The sequence below is a fragment of the Doryrhamphus excisus genome, linkage group LG15 (genome assembly GCF_037039965.1).
Source record: "Doryrhamphus excisus strain RoL-2023G ecotype Guam linkage group LG15, RoL_Dexc_Guam_v1.1, whole genome shotgun sequence".
Taxonomy (NCBI): domain Eukaryota; kingdom Metazoa; phylum Chordata; class Actinopteri; order Syngnathiformes; family Syngnathidae; genus Doryrhamphus; species Doryrhamphus excisus.
The window spans coordinates 5,917,335-5,940,361 of NC_136371.1; the positions used below are offsets into that span (position 1 = coordinate 5,917,335).

The 23,027-nt window shown below is 42.9% G+C and overlaps 1 protein-coding gene across 1 annotated transcript in view; it reads left to right on the forward strand.

Moving 5' to 3' along the window:
• hspg2 (heparan sulfate proteoglycan 2) overlaps positions 1 to 23,027 on the forward strand; it is an 84,834-nt gene that overhangs the window by 33,860 nt on the left and 27,947 nt on the right. The window contains exons 4-43 of the mRNA XM_058050694.2: positions 4,086 to 4,195; positions 4,322 to 4,380; positions 4,547 to 4,719; positions 4,839 to 4,877; positions 6,143 to 6,268; positions 6,389 to 6,586; positions 6,660 to 6,779; positions 7,175 to 7,306; positions 7,433 to 7,577; positions 7,878 to 8,035; positions 8,127 to 8,267; positions 8,379 to 8,542; positions 8,619 to 8,798; positions 8,891 to 9,087; positions 9,225 to 9,372; positions 9,468 to 9,595; positions 9,705 to 9,791; positions 10,182 to 10,240; positions 10,385 to 10,443; positions 10,546 to 10,686; positions 10,851 to 11,024; positions 11,634 to 11,813; positions 11,898 to 12,016; positions 12,096 to 12,207; positions 12,337 to 12,450; positions 12,636 to 12,763; positions 12,908 to 12,994; positions 17,691 to 17,758; positions 17,845 to 17,909; positions 18,017 to 18,157; positions 18,604 to 18,795; positions 19,761 to 19,994; positions 20,099 to 20,152; positions 20,482 to 20,565; positions 20,942 to 21,034; positions 21,115 to 21,207; positions 21,620 to 21,850; positions 21,927 to 22,040; positions 22,117 to 22,244; positions 22,855 to 22,941. Of these exons, the coding sequence (XP_057906677.2) occupies positions 4,086 to 4,195; positions 4,322 to 4,380; positions 4,547 to 4,719; positions 4,839 to 4,877; positions 6,143 to 6,268; positions 6,389 to 6,586; positions 6,660 to 6,779; positions 7,175 to 7,306; positions 7,433 to 7,577; positions 7,878 to 8,035; positions 8,127 to 8,267; positions 8,379 to 8,542; positions 8,619 to 8,798; positions 8,891 to 9,087; positions 9,225 to 9,372; positions 9,468 to 9,595; positions 9,705 to 9,791; positions 10,182 to 10,240; positions 10,385 to 10,443; positions 10,546 to 10,686; positions 10,851 to 11,024; positions 11,634 to 11,813; positions 11,898 to 12,016; positions 12,096 to 12,207; positions 12,337 to 12,450; positions 12,636 to 12,763; positions 12,908 to 12,994; positions 17,691 to 17,758; positions 17,845 to 17,909; positions 18,017 to 18,157; positions 18,604 to 18,795; positions 19,761 to 19,994; positions 20,099 to 20,152; positions 20,482 to 20,565; positions 20,942 to 21,034; positions 21,115 to 21,207; positions 21,620 to 21,850; positions 21,927 to 22,040; positions 22,117 to 22,244; positions 22,855 to 22,941 (5,062 nt within the window). The remainder of the gene's footprint in view (positions 1 to 4,085; positions 4,196 to 4,321; positions 4,381 to 4,546; positions 4,720 to 4,838; positions 4,878 to 6,142; positions 6,269 to 6,388; positions 6,587 to 6,659; positions 6,780 to 7,174; positions 7,307 to 7,432; positions 7,578 to 7,877; positions 8,036 to 8,126; positions 8,268 to 8,378; positions 8,543 to 8,618; positions 8,799 to 8,890; positions 9,088 to 9,224; positions 9,373 to 9,467; positions 9,596 to 9,704; positions 9,792 to 10,181; positions 10,241 to 10,384; positions 10,444 to 10,545; positions 10,687 to 10,850; positions 11,025 to 11,633; positions 11,814 to 11,897; positions 12,017 to 12,095; positions 12,208 to 12,336; positions 12,451 to 12,635; positions 12,764 to 12,907; positions 12,995 to 17,690; positions 17,759 to 17,844; positions 17,910 to 18,016; positions 18,158 to 18,603; positions 18,796 to 19,760; positions 19,995 to 20,098; positions 20,153 to 20,481; positions 20,566 to 20,941; positions 21,035 to 21,114; positions 21,208 to 21,619; positions 21,851 to 21,926; positions 22,041 to 22,116; positions 22,245 to 22,854; positions 22,942 to 23,027) is intronic.

The window sequence follows — 23,027 nt, forward strand, 5'->3', positions numbered from 1 at the left end:
ATAATCGTTTTCAGATTAAATGATACAAATAACCCAAGTTCATATTCATCAACCAGACAACACTCTTTTTTTGTTTATTCTAAATACTTAATGCGATAACCCTGATTTGTAGACTTCTTGGTATGCTCCAGACCAGTTTTTCCCATTTACTTTATGCCACTCCTAGCTTCAAGATTCAAGCAGTTCTGGGGGTTTTTGTTTGTTTTTTTATGGTGACCATGTTTCTCTTGATCACACTTCAGAGGTTTTCATTGGGATTCAGGCGTGTAGCTTCAATGACCTGACTTTGTGCGGCGTGGACAAACAGTCCTCAAGAGTTAGAGAACATTGTTCGAGCACAGAGAATATTGACTTCCATAACAATTCTGTACAGGGCTTGATTCATGCTTCCTTCACAAAGACAAATCTGCCAGATTCTAGCACTGCTGTAGGATCACAGATCAGTTGCTAAATTTCACAGTAGGTGCGAGACAATGTGGCGGGTATGCAGGTATATAGTAGAGGAATTCAACAAACACTGGAATGGAATGGCTGACATATATGTATATTTTTTAGTTGGCTTAATTCTTCTCCAGGGCTTTATGTGTTTTCACCAGTGTTTCATGGATTTCAACCATGAAACATCTTTGTATGTGTGTGTGTTTATGTAAAATAATAAAACCTTTCTATTTTCTCTCCACTTCCAATCATTTTCTAACTCCCCTGATGTCCAATAACCTCTTTGGGCCTGCCTGGCTAAATCCAACCTCTCGCTGTGTCGCTTTTCTTGTATGATCGTTGACATGTTTGTTCCCTTTTTTTGTTCGCCACGTCTCCTCCTTGTGTCTCTCGCTCCTTTGCTCCCCACCCAACATTGCTTATTGTAGAGTACTGGTTGGACTCTTCCTATGTGGGGAACATAAAGAACTCAGTTGAGCCATCCTACAGTAAGTCCTCCAGCCGTGATTTCTTTTTATTTGTGTCATTCCTTTAACGCTCTCTCCCGCCATCTGCTCTGCTCAGTTATTCACTCTCATTTCTAAAGACACTTGCAGATAACATTCCAAGAAAGACTCAGCTTGGGCATGCCACCATTGTGTATGGAAATGCTGTTTTTTTTCCACTGTCGCTCATTTTTTCCACATGGCAATGGAAAAATCATGGATTATAGGAACATGGTAATTATGATTGGATGACAGCACTTTCCCAAAACATTTTTGTTGAAGGATGACATAGTTGTCCTAATGGGCATTCAACCTTGCATGCTGTATAGTGTGGGGATGGGGATGATGAAATGAAACAGCTGTTTTACACTGCAACACAGACTGTCTAATGGACATTCTGCTGCATGTATCATATCATACACACTGTGAGAACTACTGCCAAACTAACAGCAAAGCCTCAACTGAATGCCACACGTTCTCATAAGAGAAAAACCGGACATGTTGGGAGGGAAAAAGAAATAACAAGCTGTGATTGCACAAATTTTTGAATGCAAACTTCAAATATATTATATATTTATTCATATTTTACATTTGAATGTTTGCAACAGCTAAGTGTCTGCCGAGAGCGCTCTAAGGAAACATGCACAGGAGCCTTTGTTAAATGGTGGAGGTGTAATTTTGAGCCAGTTGTAAACAGTCCCTTTAATGTAAACACATTAAAGTACAGTTTGAATTTGCGGTTGTGCAAATTAATGTGTGTCAACACAAAAAGTTTCATGATCAGTTTTTTATACACAAATTAAAAAAAACATTTAAACAAAAGTGTTTTGGCAAAAAACTGCTCCGACCCACCAGTCGAGAATCACGGCTATACCCCACATGCACAAACTTGGCCTCACAGTTTTTATATTTAATCCACGCTTGTGTCTTTAACAATTGTGGGCGGTGCATTTGGTACCTGGCCCTTCAATTTAGACTTAATTGACTTAATCCACCTTTTAATACCACCACTATCACATCATTGTTATACAAACCACCAATATGCAAAAAGACAATATACAGTAAATAGCTTACAATTACAGCAGGGGTCCTCAATTACATTTGGCCGTGGGCCAGAATTTTTGTTGGTGTGAAAGCCACTATCTTTTAAAGAGATACGATATCACCTTGACTGGGATTTAACAGCCCTATTTCTGATAGGGTTTATGTGACATCCACCAGCACTGGCCCCGGGCAATTTACATTGACATGGCAACACAGCTCAAATCTAATTGGACAAAAAAAAAAAATCAAACATACACGCTACAGCATGGAGATAATAGGCAATAAATGGCAATAAATTAATACAATTGAATGGAACACATACGAGCATTTAAGTTGTAAATGTAGGTTTTGATTGTGCTTAGGCCATCAGAGAGGGTATTGCTGGCCTTGACTGCCCGCCACTGTCATTTAACAGATGTAATAAAAAAATACCCAAATGTGATTTTGAATGGTTTAATGCATGTTATGTATATTTTGATCATCCTCTTTTTTCCTCTGGCCCGGGTAGTAGTAGACCATTGCCGTGGGTGCTGCCTCCGGGGTTGAAGGTCAAGCACAAAGCGACTGGGCTTTAAAGGCCAGGCTGGGCTCAGCCCTCAATCAAGTCTTTGTCTTTGGCGGGAGCCCAAGGCACAAAGCCGCTACAGTTCTGCTGAGCAGCTTTAATAGCCGAATAAGTTTTTCAATCAAGTGTGCGGAATGTTTTTTTTCCCCGGACTTCTTTTGCTTCCATGTCTGGACTAATACTCCCTGTTTCATCACCCTTGACATAGTGGAGCTGCTGTTGGGGATTTCCTCCACTGGAACCAGTGAGCGACATAGGGAGAATGGGTTTTGCTCGTTAGCAGCACTCTCATCAAAAGATCTCAAGCGGCGGCACTCCCACACTCGTTAGCCTGTAAAGTTAACGCGAGCAGGGAGCTGACCTAACGACGGGTGCCCACTCAAGTGATGCGATTAGATCCGGGTCAAATGAAGCGCTTTGATGGGGAACTTTGATGTTACACATTTAGGCAATTTGACAATTATTCATGTTCAGTTCAACAGAAACCATGAGCACATGAAGTTCGGCACCCTGCCAGGCTGCACTCAAGCCTGAAGATAATGTAGTTCACCTCGCTGTGAGTTTTTATAGGCAGTCCTCAATTTATTATCAGCTAAACCAGCACATTCAGGATGCATGTCTTTTAATACCATCAGTCTCTCTACAGGCCTTTAAAATAGGGAGCACTCCAGAACATGACCCTTTCCTTTGTGCATGGCAAGTAGCACAAGGCTGCAAGAAACTGTTCAAATATTGACTTCCTTCCTGAACCGCACTGGCAGCCTGACTGAGGCTGGCAGACTCTTCCTAACAAAGTGTTGGCAGCAATGTGAGAAGAGGGCACCCTGCAGGCCTGGACTATTTTAGCTTCATGGGCTATGTATGTGACACAGGAAATATAATAATGGTGTTGACATTGTACTTGAGTCACTCATATAAACCACCAGTGTGTATTATATATGTCAATACATAAGGACTAATAGAATAGACAGTAATTCACCCAACCTATGGTTGCGTAACCTAGTGTACTAACCTCAATTGATGCATTAATTGCCTGTTGTAAAATTCATTCAGCCCTCTGTGAGTGCACCCCCCAACTAGTCAACCTGTATAATTAATAATAATTAATAACTGTTCAAACAGAAGCACTTACACTTCATTTTATATTAGAACAATTTTAGGTATTTTTGACTGTCAGCATATTTCACAGGACGACAAGGGTATAGGGAAAGGCATGTTGTAATTTCACAGTTATATTTGACAGTGTGGGTTAAGAACACGCCTGTCAAAGCGTGTGCCTGGGAAGAGCAACACGGCAGCTCGTGGCTTTAGTGAAAACCCAACCACAATTGAGATATGAAAATAGATCCCATAATTGGACTGCGGTTCTCCTTTAAGCCTCAGGCGGCTCCATCCACGTTTTTGAGAGGAAATATCCAGTATCCACTACGTTAGTGGGCTTCGGCATTTCATGTCGGCTTAATATCCGAAGTTTGAATTCAAATCCAGTGTGTGGTTGCTGTATATTGCGTGTTTTTTGCTCATAGATTCTTATTCACACTCTCTGAATCTAGTTTATTACAGAGCTCTAGTCAACTTCACCAACTCCATCGTCTACAGCTCAGAGCTGGAGGACATCTTCTCCCCTGCCTTTAATGAAATCTCAGAAGCTGTGGTTGACACGGTATGTCTTCAATACTTTTTCTTAACTGCGCTCAGACGCCAGACTGCTACCTTATAAGGCTTGTGTGTGTGTGTGTGATTTAAGACTTTGGTAAATATGCTTATATTTGATTTTTTTTCTCCCCAGCTGGAGTCAGAGTACAACAGGATTTCAGGTGTCCAGACAGTCAGCGTGGTCCTTGTTAAGTATGTACTCAAATGCTTTAAGTCAAGCATTGTGACACCTTAAGTAGAGTCCCTGTAGCTGTGTGCCAGAGCCACTGATTTCTTTCCTTTTTCCACACCACACAAGGTGGTGAAGGACTGCCATTTGTAACTCATCAACTGTAACGCATCAACTATGCTCTTACAGGAAGGTGGTTAGAGAGAACGGCGTTGACGTATTTGTGGAACTGGACGTGGGCTCTGACTACAACAGCAACAGCGAACAAATACGAAGTGTGCTGTACAGCGTAGTGCAGCATGGCGAAATCGCCTCCTATGTCACATCAGTGGAGGGCTTTCAGTTCAGACAGCTTGGGGAAGGTAAGGATCACACACCGGAGCTGCTAGCTGACAGACTCATTGACGCAGGAGGTTGCAACAAAATAGAAGCCACCATACGTGGTAAAGCGGGGCTGCTAATATTTCCTTCTGGTTTCTAGTTCAACCTCTGCCCTCAGTGAAGCCCATAGCGGTGCCAGGTTTGTATTTTGTTACGTAGCTCTGCATGGCGACTGAGCTGACTGAGCCATAGAAGCATTAGGATGGCTGTAACGTAGTGGCTTTAAGAAGAGCCTTTGATGACACGTGCAAAGTGCAAACTCACGTGGTCCCCTGAATGTTTTGCATGGAACATCAATGAAAAATAGCATTGCACAGTAATAAAAAGAGGACTCTCGCATGGCATGACTTTTATTATTATTGCTCCACCTATCTATGTATCTGATACACACAATTTGTGTGTTTTTTGTAAGTGTAGTGCAGCGATGACATATTTACGTTTAAATGTTGCGAGGCAGCTATGGCATCTGTAAAGCTGTGACAAAAACATTACATTTTCATATGTTATTTCAATTACGTATTGTTGTTTGACGCGTCAAAAATAATACAGTTATCCCTCGCGATATACGGTTAGAATTTTGCTCCGTTACTGTATTACATTTTTTCAAAAAAAAAATTTTTCCCACTACACAAAGACTGGCTACTGAGCCAGCAGAGCTGAGCCGGCATGCCATGGCTGAAATTGTGTGGGGGGAGAAAACTTTTTTCTTCTCAATTCAGGAGGATGTGGTAAAAACATACCAAGAAAGTGCTTCGGACGGAGTAGGTGAAGAATGACAAAAAAAGTTTTCCTCTCAATCCGTGTGGAAGTGGTAAAAATTTGTGTTGTGACAACACAGATGGCCGCCGCTAGCATAGCAAGCTACTGAGCCAACTCGTTAGACACCGATTTACTTATTCTAAACTTGAGAAAGTGGTTTGCACACAGTAGGTGAAAAACGACAAAAAAACGTTTTCCTCTCAATTAGTGTGGAAGTGGTAAATATTTGAGATTTGACAACGCAGATGGCAGTGATTCCGTAGTCTGTGCAATGTGATGTAAACAACGAATAATTGGACTGTAAAAGTGGCAATTGGGGTGTTAATTAATGCCTACTGATCTCTAGCAGTGTTAAAATTTGTATTTAGAAACATGTTTTCTATACTCCAGTTACGGAAATATTTTGTTTATTCATATTGAATCCTACTTCCGACTTTTGCGGTTGCATCTGGAACCTCTTCACTGTGATAATAATAATCTGGTACACAATAAAGTACAAATCAAGTGGTCCTTTTACCATCAACTGGCTGTTAGTTGCTTAATATGTGTTGTGACGTGATGCAGTGCATTGGTTGTCCTGAAGTGTTGGCTTGCATGTTGATCCTTCAACACATCCCTCCTCCTCCCCATCTGCATCTTTCTTAGTACCCCCCGTCATCAGACCCTGCATGCCGGATGAGCACAGGTGTGGTGACGGGACTTGTATCCTGTTGGAATACCTGTGTGACAACCGACCAGATTGCCGTGATATGAGTGATGAGAACAATTGTGGTGAGTTGCTTTAGGCTGACCGGCTGGCAGGTTGTAGCATGGTTGGCCCCGGCATGAACTGACATTGTGCCATGTGTCTCATCACCACAGTTGCTAAATTTAACCAGAGATCTGTTGCAGATTTGATAAGGCCCGTTATCCCAACCGTACCCACCCGTGCCACCACAACCACCATCGTTAAACCTCCGCAGCCACCCGTCATTCCAGGACTGTGCAGGGCGGATCAAGCAAAATGCCAAAGTGGAGAGTGTATCCCTCGAGACTACATCTGTGATGGAGAAAGAGACTGCTCAGACGGAAGTGACGAATTCCGATGTGGTCAGTGGTTGTACACTTTCGTGTGCGTGCACACCCTTAGAGCAGTATTGGCACTTACTTCTTGTCTTTACAGGAACTCCGTCCCCGTGTGAACCAAATGAGTTCAAGTGTAAAAACGGTCGTTGCGCCCTCAAGCTATGGCGTTGTGATGGAGACAATGACTGTGAGGATAACTCTGATGAGCTAGACTGCCGTGAGTCTCCATCTAAGGCACTGTTCTGACATGCATCCGGAGTGATGTGGTCATGATGTTCATAACTATAACAAATATTTTTTCAATAAGGAAGTTTGCTGTGGGAAGGTTACCTTTGTCTGGAGACTTTGACAGCTTTTACTTCTAATTTCTCAACCTGAATTCTATAATTTTGAATGACATTGAATATCAGACCAACAGTCAAATACATCTTTGTTCTTTTTGCACACCTTGCAGGCTTTGTCTGGATAGCCACAATATTTTGATACTATAACCCTGGCTTATGAGCTACTGAGTCTCTGTAAACTTAAAAAATGTCCACTAGCAATTGGCTCAAGTGCCAGCTCAGAAATTATGCAAATGATGAATGAATCAGCAAATTGTGTCCACTGCAGCCACCAAGGGTCCCGATGACAGGTGTGCTCCAGAGCAGTTTGAATGCCTCAGCGATCGCACTTGCATCCCAGCTAGTTACCAATGTGATGAAGAGCCAGATTGCCCCGACCGCTCGGATGAATACGGTTGCAGTAAGTCCGCACCCCTCTTGTGTTTTTCTCTGTAGTGTACTACATTTGTCTGCCTCCGAGCTCCTGCTTCTGAGCTCTACTGAACTTAACGAAGGTCCTGTCTTTGTTTTTTTAAACACTTCACAGCCCCTCCCTCGGTGACGAGCCCGCCAGAAGAATCCATTCAAGCTGCAAGAGGAGCTACTGTGACATTCACCTGTCAGGCTGTTGGAGTGCCAACACCCATCATCACCTGGAGACTGAACTGGGGACACATTCCTATCAGCGGCAGGTGGGTTTGCTGGAAACCATCATTAGCACTGTCATTACAGATTATTCTAGGTTATTTGGTTTAGGTATCATTCAGCCCCAGTCTGCTGAGGTTTCTCATCAACGCTTTATGAGTCACAAAGCGGCTACAAACTTGTCAGGAGCTATTTTAGAGCGATATTTCAGTGCTCTCTCATAATCCCATTTAGACATTATTCTTAAGGACCGACATGTTTGATGTATCACTGCTGTGTCATCATCAACAGATGTAATTTTGCACAATATGTACCAATGTAAATGTGTTGTGTCCGTATGATACCAGAATCTCCATGACCAGTGAGAATGGCCGTGGCACCCTCACCATACGTGACGTGAAGGAGGCCGATCAGGGGGCCTACACTTGCGAGGCCATCAATGCCAAAGGTCTGGTGTTTGGTATTCCTGATGGAGTGCTAACCCTTACATCGAATCCCAACCCAGGTACACTTGAGCAAACACTGGACGGTTTTCATTGCAAGCCATGCTTGAATTCAAGTTCAGGTAAGCAGAGAAACGGTCTTGATCTTGCCAGGAAACTGCCCAGATGGTCACTTTAGTGTGGAAGGTCGTTGTGTTTCCTGCTTCTGCGCTGGAATCACCAAGAATTGCAAGAGCACTGGACGCTACCGCAATCAGATCAGTCTGCGTTTCACTGAGGAGGAAGACTTTAAAGGTACAGATGAAACGGATTCAATTGAATCAAATTCAAACTGACACCAAAATACAGAAGCATTTACATCATTCTCGGAATTTACTTTAAATATGTCTGTTTTGCACCTCTCAGGAGTGAATGTCAGCTATCCATCTCGGCCAGGCACTCCTCCTCTTTCCTCTACTCAGCTCCTCATCAACCCTGAGATGGAAGAATTCCAACTAGTTGATCTGTCACGTCGTTTTCTCAATCTGGATTCTTTCTGGACCTTGCCTCGCCAGTTTCTTGGCAATAAGGTATAACCACTGAGAGAATCTTCATTTTTTTTTCTTGACTTAAGGTCCATTTAAAAAATAATCTGTCTTTTTATAGATTGACTCCTATGGAGGATCCCTGAAGTACAAGGTGCGCTACATATTAGCTCGAGGTCTGTCTGAGCCTGTGGAGAAGCCAGATGTAATCCTTGTTGGAAATGGACGAAGGCTCATATACCGTAGAAGCAGTGCCTTACCTTCTGGTGTGGTCAACCAGAGAGAAATCAAATTCACTGAAGTATGTACTGTCTTAAAAGGAATAGACAACATATGTATACTAAATAATCACTGATATGCTTTCATGAATGGAAACATTTTGTGATTATGAAGGATAACTGGCAACACTCCAGCGGCCGGCAGGTAAGCCGTGAGGAACTAATGATGACACTGGCTAACCTGGACAGCATCAGCATCCGCACAATTTATGACAACCACATGGTCAGCGTGGCACTCAGTGATATCGTCATGGATACCACCACTGTAGAGTTCAGCACTCGGGGTCACGCTAAAGATGTTGAAGAGTGCAGGTAAGAAAAACAAGTTGTTATTTAAATGACAATATCTATTAATAATATCAAAGCTGGTGGTGTCATTCTGCATAACATCGTGTTGAGACATCTGGTGTGGGCTTTTGCTTTCTCATGATCACATTTATGGTTCCCAGATGTCCTCCTGGATATACGGGCCTGTCCTGTCAGATGTGCTCCTCTGGCTTCGAGCGTGTCCCTGGTGGCTCCTATCTGGGCACCTGTGCCGGTTGTAACTGTAATGGACACGCCAGCGCCTGTGATCCAATCAGTGGACACTGTCTGGTAAACACCAATAGTGATTTTTATGATGGTTTAAAGGGATACGCCCTCCCACCCTGCTGCTGATTAACTTTGTTTCTACCGATTCTCTACTGCAGAGCTGCCAGCACAACACAGAGGGCCCTCAGTGTGACAAGTGTCGCACCGGTTACTTTGGTGACCCAAGACGAGGCCGGCCCGATGACTGCAAGCCCTGCCCCTGTCCATACTATGAAACCACCCGCCGGTAAGCCATGCTCAGTCGGATATATTTGAACACAATGGTGCATTCATTCCACATGCTACTTATTAACCCACCACTGTAAATGTTCACCTCTGGCTCTTTGTCACTGCAGGTTCTCTGATACCTGCTTCCTTGATTCTGACCAACAGCCAACGTGTGATGCCTGTAGGACTGGCTACACAGGAAGACGCTGTGAAAAGTGAGCAAATGACAGTAAATGTAGAGTGGGACTCTTTTATGCTCCCCAGTTCTCACAGGACAATATAGAGACTGATTTCAGCAAAGGGAATCCTTTCATCATCATTATTATCATTATTATTATTATTATTATGAGTTTGTGGGTGGTGTTCATACACACACGCAACGATGAACAACTCTGTATCTGTCTCCTTCCGTCCTCCTTACAAGCACTGGGCAGTACATATAGGAATTTTTTATTCAGGACAGCTTCAAAAAAAGGTTACATAACTTTGATAACATAGGTGAGAAACACAATTTAACTTAACTAGAGCAAAGTCCAGATTAGTGTCTGTTAAAATAGGATTGCACTGTATTGCACATTGGTCGCAACTATCTCTATTTTTTTTAGATGTGCTCCTGGTTACCAGGGTAACCCTCTTCTGCCAAACGGAAAATGCGTTCCTCAGCGTGAGTGCCTTTTTCTAAAATTTCTAGGATTTTTGCCTCACAGTAGTGTTGGCAGTAAAATGTGTATGCAGCATTTCTGGAACACTCCCATATGAACCTTCCCCTCTATATGTCTCCATCTTTCCTCATCCCCCTCCGCTGCAGAAACCAAGTGTGATAACAGAGGAAGCATCAGCTCAAGCAGCAGGCCATGCACCTGCAAGGTTTACATTTATTGTTAATTGTGTAGTTCTTTCATATCATGTTTTTTTTTTAAAAGAAATGAGCCACCCGAGCAATATGATCTGTTTTTATTTACGTTGCAGAACAATGTGGCAGGCGCTCAATGTGATGAGTGCAAGTCTGGCTTCTTTCACCTATCAGAGAACAACCCCGAGGGCTGTCTGCGTTGTTTCTGCATGGGCGTCACCAAACAGTGTGCCAGCTCTACTTGGAGTCGAGATCAGGTACAGCAGACATGAATAGTAAAGGGAGGGGTACATTCTTTTATTTTTGCACTCTTGCTGGATCAGCACATCCTTGCAGGCACCGCATGGAGGGAGACAAAGAGAGAGTGAATAGTATTTGTGGTGAATATTTTAAGTTACATCTCAGGTAATGTGTTTTTTAGGTGCGAGGAGGAGTAAATGGGCAGCTTTTTAAACTCACCAACAGTGGAAATACGAGAACTATTACCGAGGGCATCTCTCAGAGGGGCCCCTCGGAGGTTGTCTACCGCTACATTACCAGTATCCCAGACGACATCTACTACTGGGTCATGCCTGACAGTTTCAGAGGAGATAAGGTGAGGCAAATCAACAAAGTACAGTGCACGCAAGGGGAAAGGAAGGAAAACATAAATTGGGTGTTTCATTTAGCTCCATTTCTCTGCCCTTTCCGTCACACACAATCATGCCTCAACATGTTGGACCTGGACCTGCCTGTACAGCAGAGCTCCTTTGAACCTTAAATTCACAGTGAAGCACAGATGTCTTGTGACTTCTCCCTCACTATCATAGCCTGGGCGGGTAAATACCTTTCCACCATTAGCTTAAGAAAATAGTTTTTGTCTTGGCAAGACAACAAAACCACTCAGGATTTAGCCTCAATCTGCTGCATCCACAACACAGTTCTCCTTCATATCTTAGAGATTACATCCCATTTTTTTAATGAAAGCTGAGCTAGCTGACGTCAACGGTAGAACTGATTGACTCATTATTGTAAGCACATTTTTTGTTTGTTAAGAATGAACCTCACTGATTTAAATCATATGAAATACACAGTACATGAGGTATCTGAGGTCATACATTTTTTTGCGCCATACCAATTGCAACTTGCAGACAACAACACATTGTTGCTTATACATATTTTTCTTTGTTTACATGAGCTTTTCCGTTTACTATCTTGCCACCAGGTGACAGCATATGGTGGGGAACTTCGCTACACTGTACGATTTGAGCAATTTCAGCGTTCACTGACGATTGATGGTCAGCCAGATGTAGTTCTCCAGGGCAATGGCATCTCTCTGGAGCATTACACGCGGACCAAAATCCTCCCTCGTGTCTCACAAACGGTCACGGTGACATTCAGAGAGGTTTGTGTCACTCTCAGGGTCTATCTTGTTACTTAATGTACCCCAAAATAATAGTTGGATTACATTTTCTCTGTTTTCTGGTAGTCTGAATGGCGTCGCACTGATGGGCAGTCGTGTACGCGGGAACACCTCCTCATGGCTTTGGCCGATGTCAGCGCCTTGCTTATTAGGGCCACATATGCGGACAACATGGCAGAGAGCAGGTATGATGGGAGGTCCACGTTTAAGCCAATTTAAGTCATTTAAAAATGGCTGCACTTAATGGCAAATTTCCCTGTACAGTATATCAGACATCAAGATGGATATCGCTGTTCCTCGCTCAACTGGGAATGAACGTGCCCTGGAGGTGGAAGAGTGTGCGTGCCTTCAAGGTTATAGAGGACCATCTTGCCAGGTATAACGTTTCACTTGTTTTCTGAATGAATGAATCTAAATATTTATTTATGGGGAATTTGCAGATACCATATTTCTCCTTTGTTGACATTTTTTTTCTCACCTGAGATGTTATGGCTTGGTATTGCAGGACTGTGAAGAAGGTTACACTCGAACCACCTCTGGTCTTTACCTGGGCACCTGTGAGAGGTGTGACTGCAATGGGCATGCCAGCAGTTGTGATCCAGAGAGCGGCAGGTGTCTTGTAGGTCTTATAATACTTTTCATCTCTTAGTTATTGTTCACTGTTCAACTTGCTAAATCATATCTGCACTGGAATGCAATAATGTTATTTTGGATAAATACAAAACAAGCCTTGTGCACTTTGCATCAACCTCTCAGTGAATTGCATCTCTCTTTTTTTTTGTATGTGTCTGTCCTGACCAACAGCAATGTCTCCACAAAACTACTGGACCAAGGTGTGAGCTGTGTGAGACTGGTTACTATGGAAACCCAACAACAGGAGGTGCTCAGGCATGTCAGCCTTGCCCCTGTCCAGGAACTGCATCCAACAACCAGTAAGTTGAAGTCTAAACTGATGTTCAGAATGGGTTAAAAGCTATTATAAGCTCAGATTGTTCATGGTCATGGATCATGGTCGACCATGAATGATTGTTTGCAGAAACCTCACATAATTTTTACTTCACATACTCTTTAAACAGATTCTCCCGAACCTGTTATCTTGAATCTGACGGTCAACCAACTTGTGACAGCTGTCCCCCTGGGTACACTGGCAGACGCTGCGAAAGGTACACCATTCTCTTTCTAGATTCCGTTTCCCCTACATCTTCTGCTCAGGGCCATTTGGACACCGCTCAGGGTTTGGGATAACTGGGTGGGCCAGTAGCACTGTTAATAGGCACTAGCATCTTCATTCGAATGGGATGTATGCATGTTGGTGGTTCACTTTAGTTTTATGCGTGGTTTTTCATTGGCAGTGGAGGAATGGGAGACCCATTCTCCAATTAGCTTTAACTGTGCTTGTGGAGATTTTAAATATAAGCCAACTTTGATTTCATATGCTTTGGGATAGACACATCTTCATCAGGGATTACTTGTTCTTTTCTGGTGTCGACCATGATTTTATTATATGTTGAAAAATGGTTTGTGCAAGTAGGCTAGTGCTTGATGTCTTCTGGTAACCTTCAGTTTGTTGGTTGATGGACTTTTTGCTTTGTTTTGTACATTTTGTCTTCTCAATGGTTGCTTCCTGCTTCAGCTTTGTGCTATGCTGGTTGCATACATTTAAAGGCTATGTTGGCTCTTGTGATCTGTCTGTGCACACAGCAAATGGATTTTCTGGGTCTCTTTAACATAAATGTAGCTGAGGCATTTATGAGGCTGAAAAAGAATCTTTGCTGCTTTGACGGCAAAGATGACAAGTTGAAAATACAACTGTCATATAATTTAATATTTAAACATGTATATACCAGCAACCATCCTCATTGTGCTGTTTTGACATTAAGAGAGGAGATGCCATCTGCAGACAGTTGTGGGGACCCTTTCCAAGAGAAGATGCTAGATGGCTATCTCCCTTTGGGATGTGGAGCTGAAGCTGTATTAAATTACAGCCTGGATAAAGTGATTAGACCCTTTGGAAGTGGTGATAGTGATGACGATGACTACCTTTGGCCTGAAACTACTGCACAAACAACCGTCCTCCCAAGCAGGAAAATACTTTCTACTCCTGCTCACCGTCGCACCACGCTTTCTGTTCCAAAAATTGTGACGGGCAGTGCTTCAGTCACTCACAATAGGTCAATAGCAACCAGACTTCCACCACGCTTCATGCCTGACCAAGACACTAGGCACTCCAGCTTTCAGCACCTCCTCCGGATTCATCTGAACACCTTTAACCAGCGTCTCAGCATGCTAGAAAGCAACACACTTGATATGAGAGAAAGCATCCGTAGAATGGAAGATCAACAGAGTGATCTCAGCTCCCAGTTGAAGGAGCTTATTGCTGTTCAGGCAACAACGGAAAAGACCAAGAGGGTGAGTGAGCTAGAAAAGAGCTACACAGATATGGAGGCCCGTTTGAGTAGACTCGAGGGAAGACTGGAGATCCTCATTGATGGCTTCACGGCCCTCGCTCAGGAGATGAACAAGATGAAACGTTCAAGACACACTTCCCGTTCGCCAGAGGAAAGGTTGGCCCTGCCCTCACTGAGCACTGTGCTTCTACCACCAACGTACTCAACACCTCAGCCTCCAGGCAGAAGAACACAAACAAAGAGACCACTCATCCATCAAGCCGCAGTACCCCAAATCATACCTACCCCAAATCTCCCTAATAGTAAACCCACTCGTTCACCTCGGAAAAGTAAACATGTCTCTAATTCTACACTGAAGGCAAAAGAAAATGTTAACAATGAAGCTCAACCTCGATTTACAACTACTGCAAAGTCTGAGGAGAAGCCTAACGTGACAGCTAAACATGTCCCCCAATCAAACCACACTAAACGACTAAAGCACGTTCAAGCTGAGGGAGCAATCACTAAATTTCAACTGGAGCCACCATCTCACAGTGAAACCCCGGCAAGGACCCCCACTAACCGTGGGCATAACAAAGCATTTAGGTCAGATGAACCACTTAAAAAGAATGACCAAAAGGATGCAGAGAAAACAGAGAATCCTACCAAGGTTGTGAGGGCAAAAATCAGGCCTAACCCAACAACAACAACAACAACAACAACAACAACACTGGCTTCTTCTTCAGCTTCAACCAAAATCACATCGACAACGATATTAAATCCTGTAAGATCCAAAGTGACGTCTGCAAAAAAGCTGAACACAACAACAAAAGCAAGACTTGCCCCTCCTAGAACCACAAAGAAGTCAAATAAACCAACAAAATCTACATTGACACGCCCTGGAACAAAAGCACCGACTACTGTAAAGAAGTCATCGGTAAAAACACCATCATCTAAAGCTAAAGCTAAAGCAAAAGCTAAAGCTAACCCTGCAGTGAAGGCAGGAAAGAAAACACGACAGAAAGACAAGACAAATACTAAATCTGGAATTTTGGAACTACTGAGGTTATTGAAAGGAGGGCAAACATCGACAAAGCAGAAAAATCACAACGATGGTTCTCTTCATGTTGTTCTGGGAAGGCTGGCCATCCCTATAAGGATTATCCCTGATGACTAGTGCATATTGTACTATTTCTATTATTTTCTCACTGACTTTATAACCATTGGCTCTTTATTTATGTTGAATATAACCATATGTAGGGAACTCGATGAAGGGTTTGAATGTATGACACTGTACGTATGATGTATTACTTTTGAGTTTGTGATCTGATTCATGGCTACATCTTTGAAAGTCGTTGCACAGAAGTCGTACAGTCAGGAGACAGCTTAGCGTTAGTACCTCTTATTTGATGATTTTTTTTTTTTTGGTTTGTTTTTTAACTTTACTACCTCAGGCTTTGCACCATTTATTGGCTTGCTCATTTTGAAAAGGTCATGCCTATCACGTTTTTATAGTGACTCCAGTCATTTTATTAGTTAGTTCCATGCCGGCATGTAGCCTGTATATACTGAGGGTGATTTTAGATCTTAAAATAAAGATACAAAATGCTTTTCTGTGTCATTTTAAAACTGAGCATCAAGAACTATTAAAATGTATCCCTTTACTTGCCATAAAAGGGAAACATTTGGTCTGCAGATGTTACATTTGAATCCTTTTAAACATAGCACATGGGGATACTTATTATTTCAAAGCTGATGACAGTCCTGTCAGTTGTATTATTACTAAATGTATTTTATCTAACAAGAGTTTTGCCAGTGGAGCAGTGGTGTGGATTCAGACTATGATTAGTCTGTCGATGGAAAACTAAGTGTGATTGGCACAGGTTGGGTTTCTTGTAAAAGAAAGGATGGTTTGGGGTTCACTAAAAATGACAAGAACAACGATGCATACTTTGCAGTCAATTTGATGTAGACATTGTTGAAAGCTGTTGGCCTACTCTTGACTGGACTACTCACAGGGTGACATTTCAACATTGGCATCTGTCAGGTACATGTCGATATCAAATAAATGCATTACTAGAATCTTCTGTTAGTAAAAAAATTGGGAATCTACAGCGTGTCTCAAAAGTTAGAATAGTTTCCCAACATGGAAGCAGTTTGTTGACAGTTGACCTTCGGAGCTGCCGTAGGACAGGTGAGGTAAGACTCCAGGCGACCTGCTTAGTCTGTACTTGGATCAGCCTTTCCTCTGGTGGTAGTGCTTTGCTGCTGGGTGGGGTGGATGGCACATTGTCTTAACTTTCATCTCGTTCTCCAACTGAGCATATTACCTGTCCAATATTTCTGTTCATGTATTTTTTGGTATTGTGTGTATAAAATGTATACCCCTCAAATTTCAGGAAATATTTCTATTACAGGGACAGTAGTCAGTGTATAACATAGTAATCTGCACTTTTTTTGGAACTTTGTGTCCATCATTCACAATTCTAATGTGAAACATTAATTTCTTTGGTATTTCTTTCCCTTTACTGTGCCTTTAGCGTGAGTAAATATGAGCGTGCGTTAATATGAGCAAGCTAACGATGGATGTCATTGGAAATATGTATATTACGTATATACACGGTGCAATTGGCAAGTTAAGCTTAAACTTGAGGTCAGCTGGGATAGGCTCCAGCATACTCCAGAAACTATACCAATGAGGATAAGGCTAATGGAAAATTTATGAATTGGGCTTTTTTTCAGAGATGAGTAAATGTATCATGTTTTGCCAGATGTACACTGACTACTCATTTTATGAAATTCCATTATAAAGTTTCATTACTCGGGCTTGGTTAGCGCGCAGGCCACACAGCTTGGAGACCGGAGTTCGATTCCATCCTCCGCCATGTCTGTGTGGAGTTTGTAAGTTCTCCCTGTGCATACGTGGGTTTTTCTCCGGGTACTCCGGTTTCCTCAAAAACATACTAGTTTAATTGGCGAGTTCCAAATTGTCCATAGGTATGAATGTGAGTGTGAATGGTTGTTTGTCTTTATGTGTCCTGTGATTGGCTGCCGACCACCCTGGACTGGGTACCCCGCCTCTCGCCCGAAGACAGCTGGGATAGGCTCCAGCACCCTTGCGACCCTCATGAGGATAAGCGGTAGAAAATGAATGAATGAAGTTTCATTTCTATTTTAGTGTCCCTTGAGAAGATTTAATACAAGGGTTTCTGAAATGTGAGGGGTGTACTCACTTCATCAGAGAGATGTTGAATACCTTTTCTGTGGCTGTGCTTTATGCCTTTCTGTGGCAAGCAATCAAAAAAGCTTTTTGGGAAAGCTTTTTTGTGTCAAATGGAAATATTAGTTATTACTTATTTTACAGAAGTGAATACCATAAAAAATCCCATGTACATTAAGTGATCTATTAGTGATTGTCTGTTTTCCAAAAGATGTACATCGCAATAATGCTGTCTTTTTTTGTTTAATCCAGATGTGCACCAGGATACACCGGCAACCCACTACTTGGACAGAGGTGCACTGCTGGTAACGAAGTCAATGGTAAATGCTGAGCTTAGAAACACATCAATATTATTTTTAACTGATCTCCACAGACTTAAACTATCCGGTCCATCGTCCCTTTCTAGGTAACTGCTACAACTGTGACCCAAGAGGAAGCGAAGGCTGCCATGGCGGTTCTTGTCGCTGCAAAGTAATCATAACAAAATACTTTTGTCATGTTTGGTTTCAATTCTTCTGCATATAATTTCAAAAGGAATGGCATTATGCACCCCATGATCACACGCCACTGTCTTCTAGATGAATGTTGAAAGTCCATCCTGTGCCACATGCAAGGCTGGAACCTTCCATCTGAGCCAGCAAAACAAAGATGGCTGCCTGTCCTGTTTCTGTATGGGCGTCACACAGCAGTGCTCCAGCTCTAACTACTACAGAGACCTGGTAAGGTAGACACGGTCCAGCTATAGGGCAGCGTTTCCCACTTGAAATATAATTTTTGGACTTACAGGGAAAGAAAGATTAAACTGTCAATCAAGTAGCACCACTGCTGAACTACTCTTGCCATTTGTGTATGCCTGTTGCAATGAAGGAAAATAAACCAGAATCAAAATAGCCTGTCCGCCATTTGTCACTGAAGCCAACAGTACGTCTGAGGAAAGTGAAGGGTGAGGCCTTGCATGGCAAAAGGCCTTGTGGTTTTGTTGGTTTCCACCTTGGGAAACCAAACTCTATTTATTCTGGTTTTATACAGCAGCAATTTTCTAACTGTTTGTGTCAGTCAGTTTGGTTTTATGAGGAAAAATGCTGTAAATGAAAGCCTTACTGTTTTTTGTTGCTTTGATTGTTGTGCCCTTTTTTTTATTGTGTTTGTAAATGCATTCCTGTAGGTGTCCTCAACATTTTATCCAGGGAACTTCCAAGGATTCGCACTGGTGAACCGCCAACGCACCAACCGTATCTCCACTGGTTTCACAGTGGAGATTTCCACCGAGGGCACTCAGTTGTCCTACAGCAACTTTGACTACCTTGGACAAGAGCCCCACTACTGGCAGCTTCCGGGGGTCTTCCAGGGGGACAAGGTCAGTACTTTAAGGAGGTTTGAGCAGAGAACCCTGTTGTGCACCGGGAACCTGTAGACCACTTTTCCTCTTACAAGTTTCGCTTTTCTTCTTTAAAACCTCTGCTCGTCTTTTATCTGTCTATCTTTTCTACATACAGCTGCATTTGTGTGTAGTCTGGTAAAACCATTGGTTTTCAATCACTCAATTTGATGTTTTAATTTTTTTTTTCTTGTTTTATCTGATCTGTTATGCTTATAGAACGACCGGTCCTTGACTCGTATCAAACGAGCCGAGCAGGTATGAAACTGTCAGACAGAGGCTAAGTGTCGTTTAGTCATGTTTGTATTTTGAGCATCTATACATTGAAAAGTTGTTTTGTTTTGCTCTAATCTGTGATTGTATGTTGAGCTCCATGATATTTCAACTCATTTTTGGAGAGCTTGCACCGCCTACTGCACATGGAATTGCATTCTGCTTGAAATAATGCAAGCCATGCAAATAGAAGAATCATTAATGGACCATTAAAGAGCTTCATACATTTTAACTTTGCTTGAATAACACCGCCAAAACAATACCAAATACCATCCGTTCAGTCATAAGGAAGATGATCAAAGTCAAAACACGTTATGTCCACATCAAGAGAGTGGCGCAAATTTTGGCAGAGAAGCAGCGAAGGAAAGATGCTTCCATTTGAAACCGAATAACCTCTGAGAATAAGGGCACCCACAGAACAAAAAGAGGTAGTCAGTTACAGGGGGACCACAGTTAAAAGCAATGAATCTTCAAGTACTGAAAGGTGTTGCTGGTGTCAGTGTTGGAGTGAGAAAACATCAACAGTCAAACTTGTGCATACTCTTACAGTCTAAAAAGCATGATTCAGCATGATTGCTCCTTGCAGTGACGTACATCAGTGTACATGATGGGAGAACGCCAAACCCCTGCCTCAGCATCATTATGTATCCTCTGTATATCCCCACTGTCAGGGTGAAGATGTCAGACAGCTGGATGATGAGGTCTGGGCACTCCTCTCAAACTTCTCCTTTCAACGATCTCCACTTTCCACTTCCTCCTCTGTTCGTTTTCCAACATCTTCACACTCTTCCTCTCAATGGTCTTTGCGAAATTGGAGCCCGCCTCCTCGTCCGTCTGGCATCTCCTCCTCAGTTAGACCAACCAGACCCCAACCGTACTCCCCAGGCCATGCGCCTCACCTGCAGGTACCCTCAGTCGGAGATTGTTGTGACGTTGTTGGGCCTTTAGCTTTTTCGTTACTATGGGGACTTATCTTGTCTTGGAATGTGGTTTTGCTATGAATCAACAGAGCAAGAACACAGTGAGCAAGACGAATGGCCGACCCTCTGGAGCCAAAAGCGAGGTAGATGACAGCAGCTCAACTGAAATGTGAATGATTTAGAAAAGAGACGGGCGTCTTAAAAGCAACTTTGGTTTCACTTTCATGATGTCTTGTTTAAAATTGGCCTCAAATGCCGTAAGCTGTCATTTTCACATTACTGTGAGTGGAAGTTGTCAGAGCGGGACAGTCGGTAGCACAATGGACGGTTTAACAGCGCTTCAGAGCATATACTTACAAAGAGTTCTGCTGTATGCCACACATTCCTCCTCCCAGACTTCCTCTCTGCTCACTCGACTTTCTCCATGTCTGTGTCTCAATCTCCTTTGCTTCCCTCACTCCTTGCCTCCCAGTACTCTCTGGTCTACAAAGGTTTCAGCTTGCACCAGGATGATCTGCTCTACTGGCAGCTCCCTGCACAGTTCACAGGGGATAAGGTAACTGAAAACTCTAGGTTAAATCCCTGAACTTGACCTCCCAGCAGCCTAGGAACTTTCCTTTATCCCAGTCTGCTTGTTTTCCATTTACTGGAAAGGGTCCTCACACACACACACACACACATATGAATCCTCTATGGTTAAACTGCCAGAGGAGGGCCTCAGGTGGTATGTGCTGTATAATTCAATTGATAAAGGTATATAAAAACAGACTATGACATAAATATATTGATAATGTTTCCAGTGTACATTAGCTGATGAAAGTATACAGTATGCTGAGGAATGCTAGTTAAATCTTGTATATTTTTATTGCATTTACATCTGTTTAGCATCAAAGCATCTTAAAATATGCTAATTCCTGTTCAATATATTTCAGGTGGGCTCATACGGTGGCAAACTCAAATATACCATCTCCTATGTGGCTGGTGCAAGAGGAACCGTACTTGAAGACGCCGATGTGCAGATTATCGTAAGTGCTCCCTCTGTTCTTATTCACATTTTATGCAGATCTTTTTCTCACCTCCAGGTTGTGGATTGTTGTTTCCGCAGGGTAATGACATAACTCTGGTTGCTGGACAGTCCTGGCAGAGAAGGCAGCACGGCAGCAGAGAGACTCGACAGTTTGAGGTCATCTTCACGGAGGTGAGCGAAACGGTCAAACAGACTGCAAGCTGTGCTGAAGTGGCGGACATTGCCCGTTGGCAATTCACTGTTTCCAGCTTGTCAATTCAAATACGTAGAAGCCATCCTGCATCCCCATGTTTGAGTTATCATACTAAATCTAAATCTAGTTGTCTGGACCGCTGCATGTGGAAAGCTATTTAAACCATTAAAAGGCTGAATGAAATTGACTGACTCTGACTACTTCTAAGTCATGTTGCCAGCTCATATGTTCGGATGTAACCCCCAGGCCGTAGTTTACCCACGCCTGTTCTCAGACTACACAAAATTGCCCAGAAATCACTTCTGTAACTAATAAAATGTTAGCTAATGGATGGTTTTATCTGAAACGGACTGAAGAGTAGATACACTTCCTTATCTTTGTCCCTTCTAGGAACACTGGCGTCGCCCTGACGGCATGCCTGCCACACGAGAGCACTTGCTGATGGTTCTGGCTGATCTAGACGACATCCTGATCCGAGCGTCCTACTACAGTGAGATGCGCTCCTCCAGTATCTCTGACATCAGCATGGAAGTAGCCGTGCCCAATTACAGCGGCCTGGCGCAGGCACTCGAGGTGGAGCAGTGCCGCTGCCCACCCGGTTACCTCGGACTTTCCTGCCAGGTTATATTTTTTCCTGGATAAAAAAATACAATAAAATGGTCTTATCATATTCTAAATGACAGACTTTCTATTTCAGGACTGTGCGGCTGGTTATACTCGCACCGGTGGAGGCTTGTACCTGGGTCACTGTGAGCTTTGTGAATGCAATGGCCACTCTGACTCCTGCCACCCAGAGACTGGCGTCTGCACAGTAGGAAGCGCAAAACTACCAAAACATACCTTTTATATAGTGAAGGAGCAATATTAAAACATATTTTTCCTTCCAGAGCTGCCTGCACAACACTCAGGGTGAACTTTGTGAGCAGTGTGCCCCTGGCTTCTTTGGTGACCCCACTGTTGGCACACCAGAGGACTGCCAACCCTGCGCCTGCCCTCACACTGACCTGGACAACCAGTGAGTCCTGGCACAGATTTTTGGACTGCACATTCTTCCTCTATTTATAGTCCAAGCCTTGTATCGCTCACATGCTTTTGTTGACAGCAAATGCAACAATCCTGTAAAATCTGGAGGGTGGCTCAGTCCTGTAGCCAGTATTCTTTATGGCAAACCAAACTATCCAAGTACATCTTTTAACAAATCAGAATTTTTCTCCGCAACAACATACTTGCTGGGAATTTATGAGCTGTGCGAATGATCTCATTCAGGAACACAACTTTTCCAGTCTTGCTAGAATTCAACCAGAAAATAAAACTCCTCCACAGTAGGGATGGGTACTGTTTCCATGAAACGATGCCAGTGCTTAAATGGTGCCCAAATCAGTATTTTAAAAAAGGAAAACATATGAGATACAACACCTAACACCTTTGTCTGATCAACTACTTCCGGTTTTACTCTGTCAAAATGACTACAATGAAAAGGTCAGTAAAACAACAAAGCTATTGGTGGCCTTTTGTACTGTAACTGTAATCTATAAACACCATTAAGGCAGCATAAGGAAAGGACAGTGCAGAAGTAAGTTGAAATGTGAGAGAGATTTGGTATTTCAGTGTCTTCTTTACAACAGGTTCTCCCCTACCTGCGAGAGCCTTGGTAACGGGGGCTACCAGTGTACTGCCTGTCAGCCTGGATACACAGGCCAGTACTGCGAGCGGTAAGCATCTTGTCATCAGGGCCAAACTGCAAAAAAAAGCTACAAAATTAGTCAATATTTTGCTATTTTGTTAACAATTGGGTTCT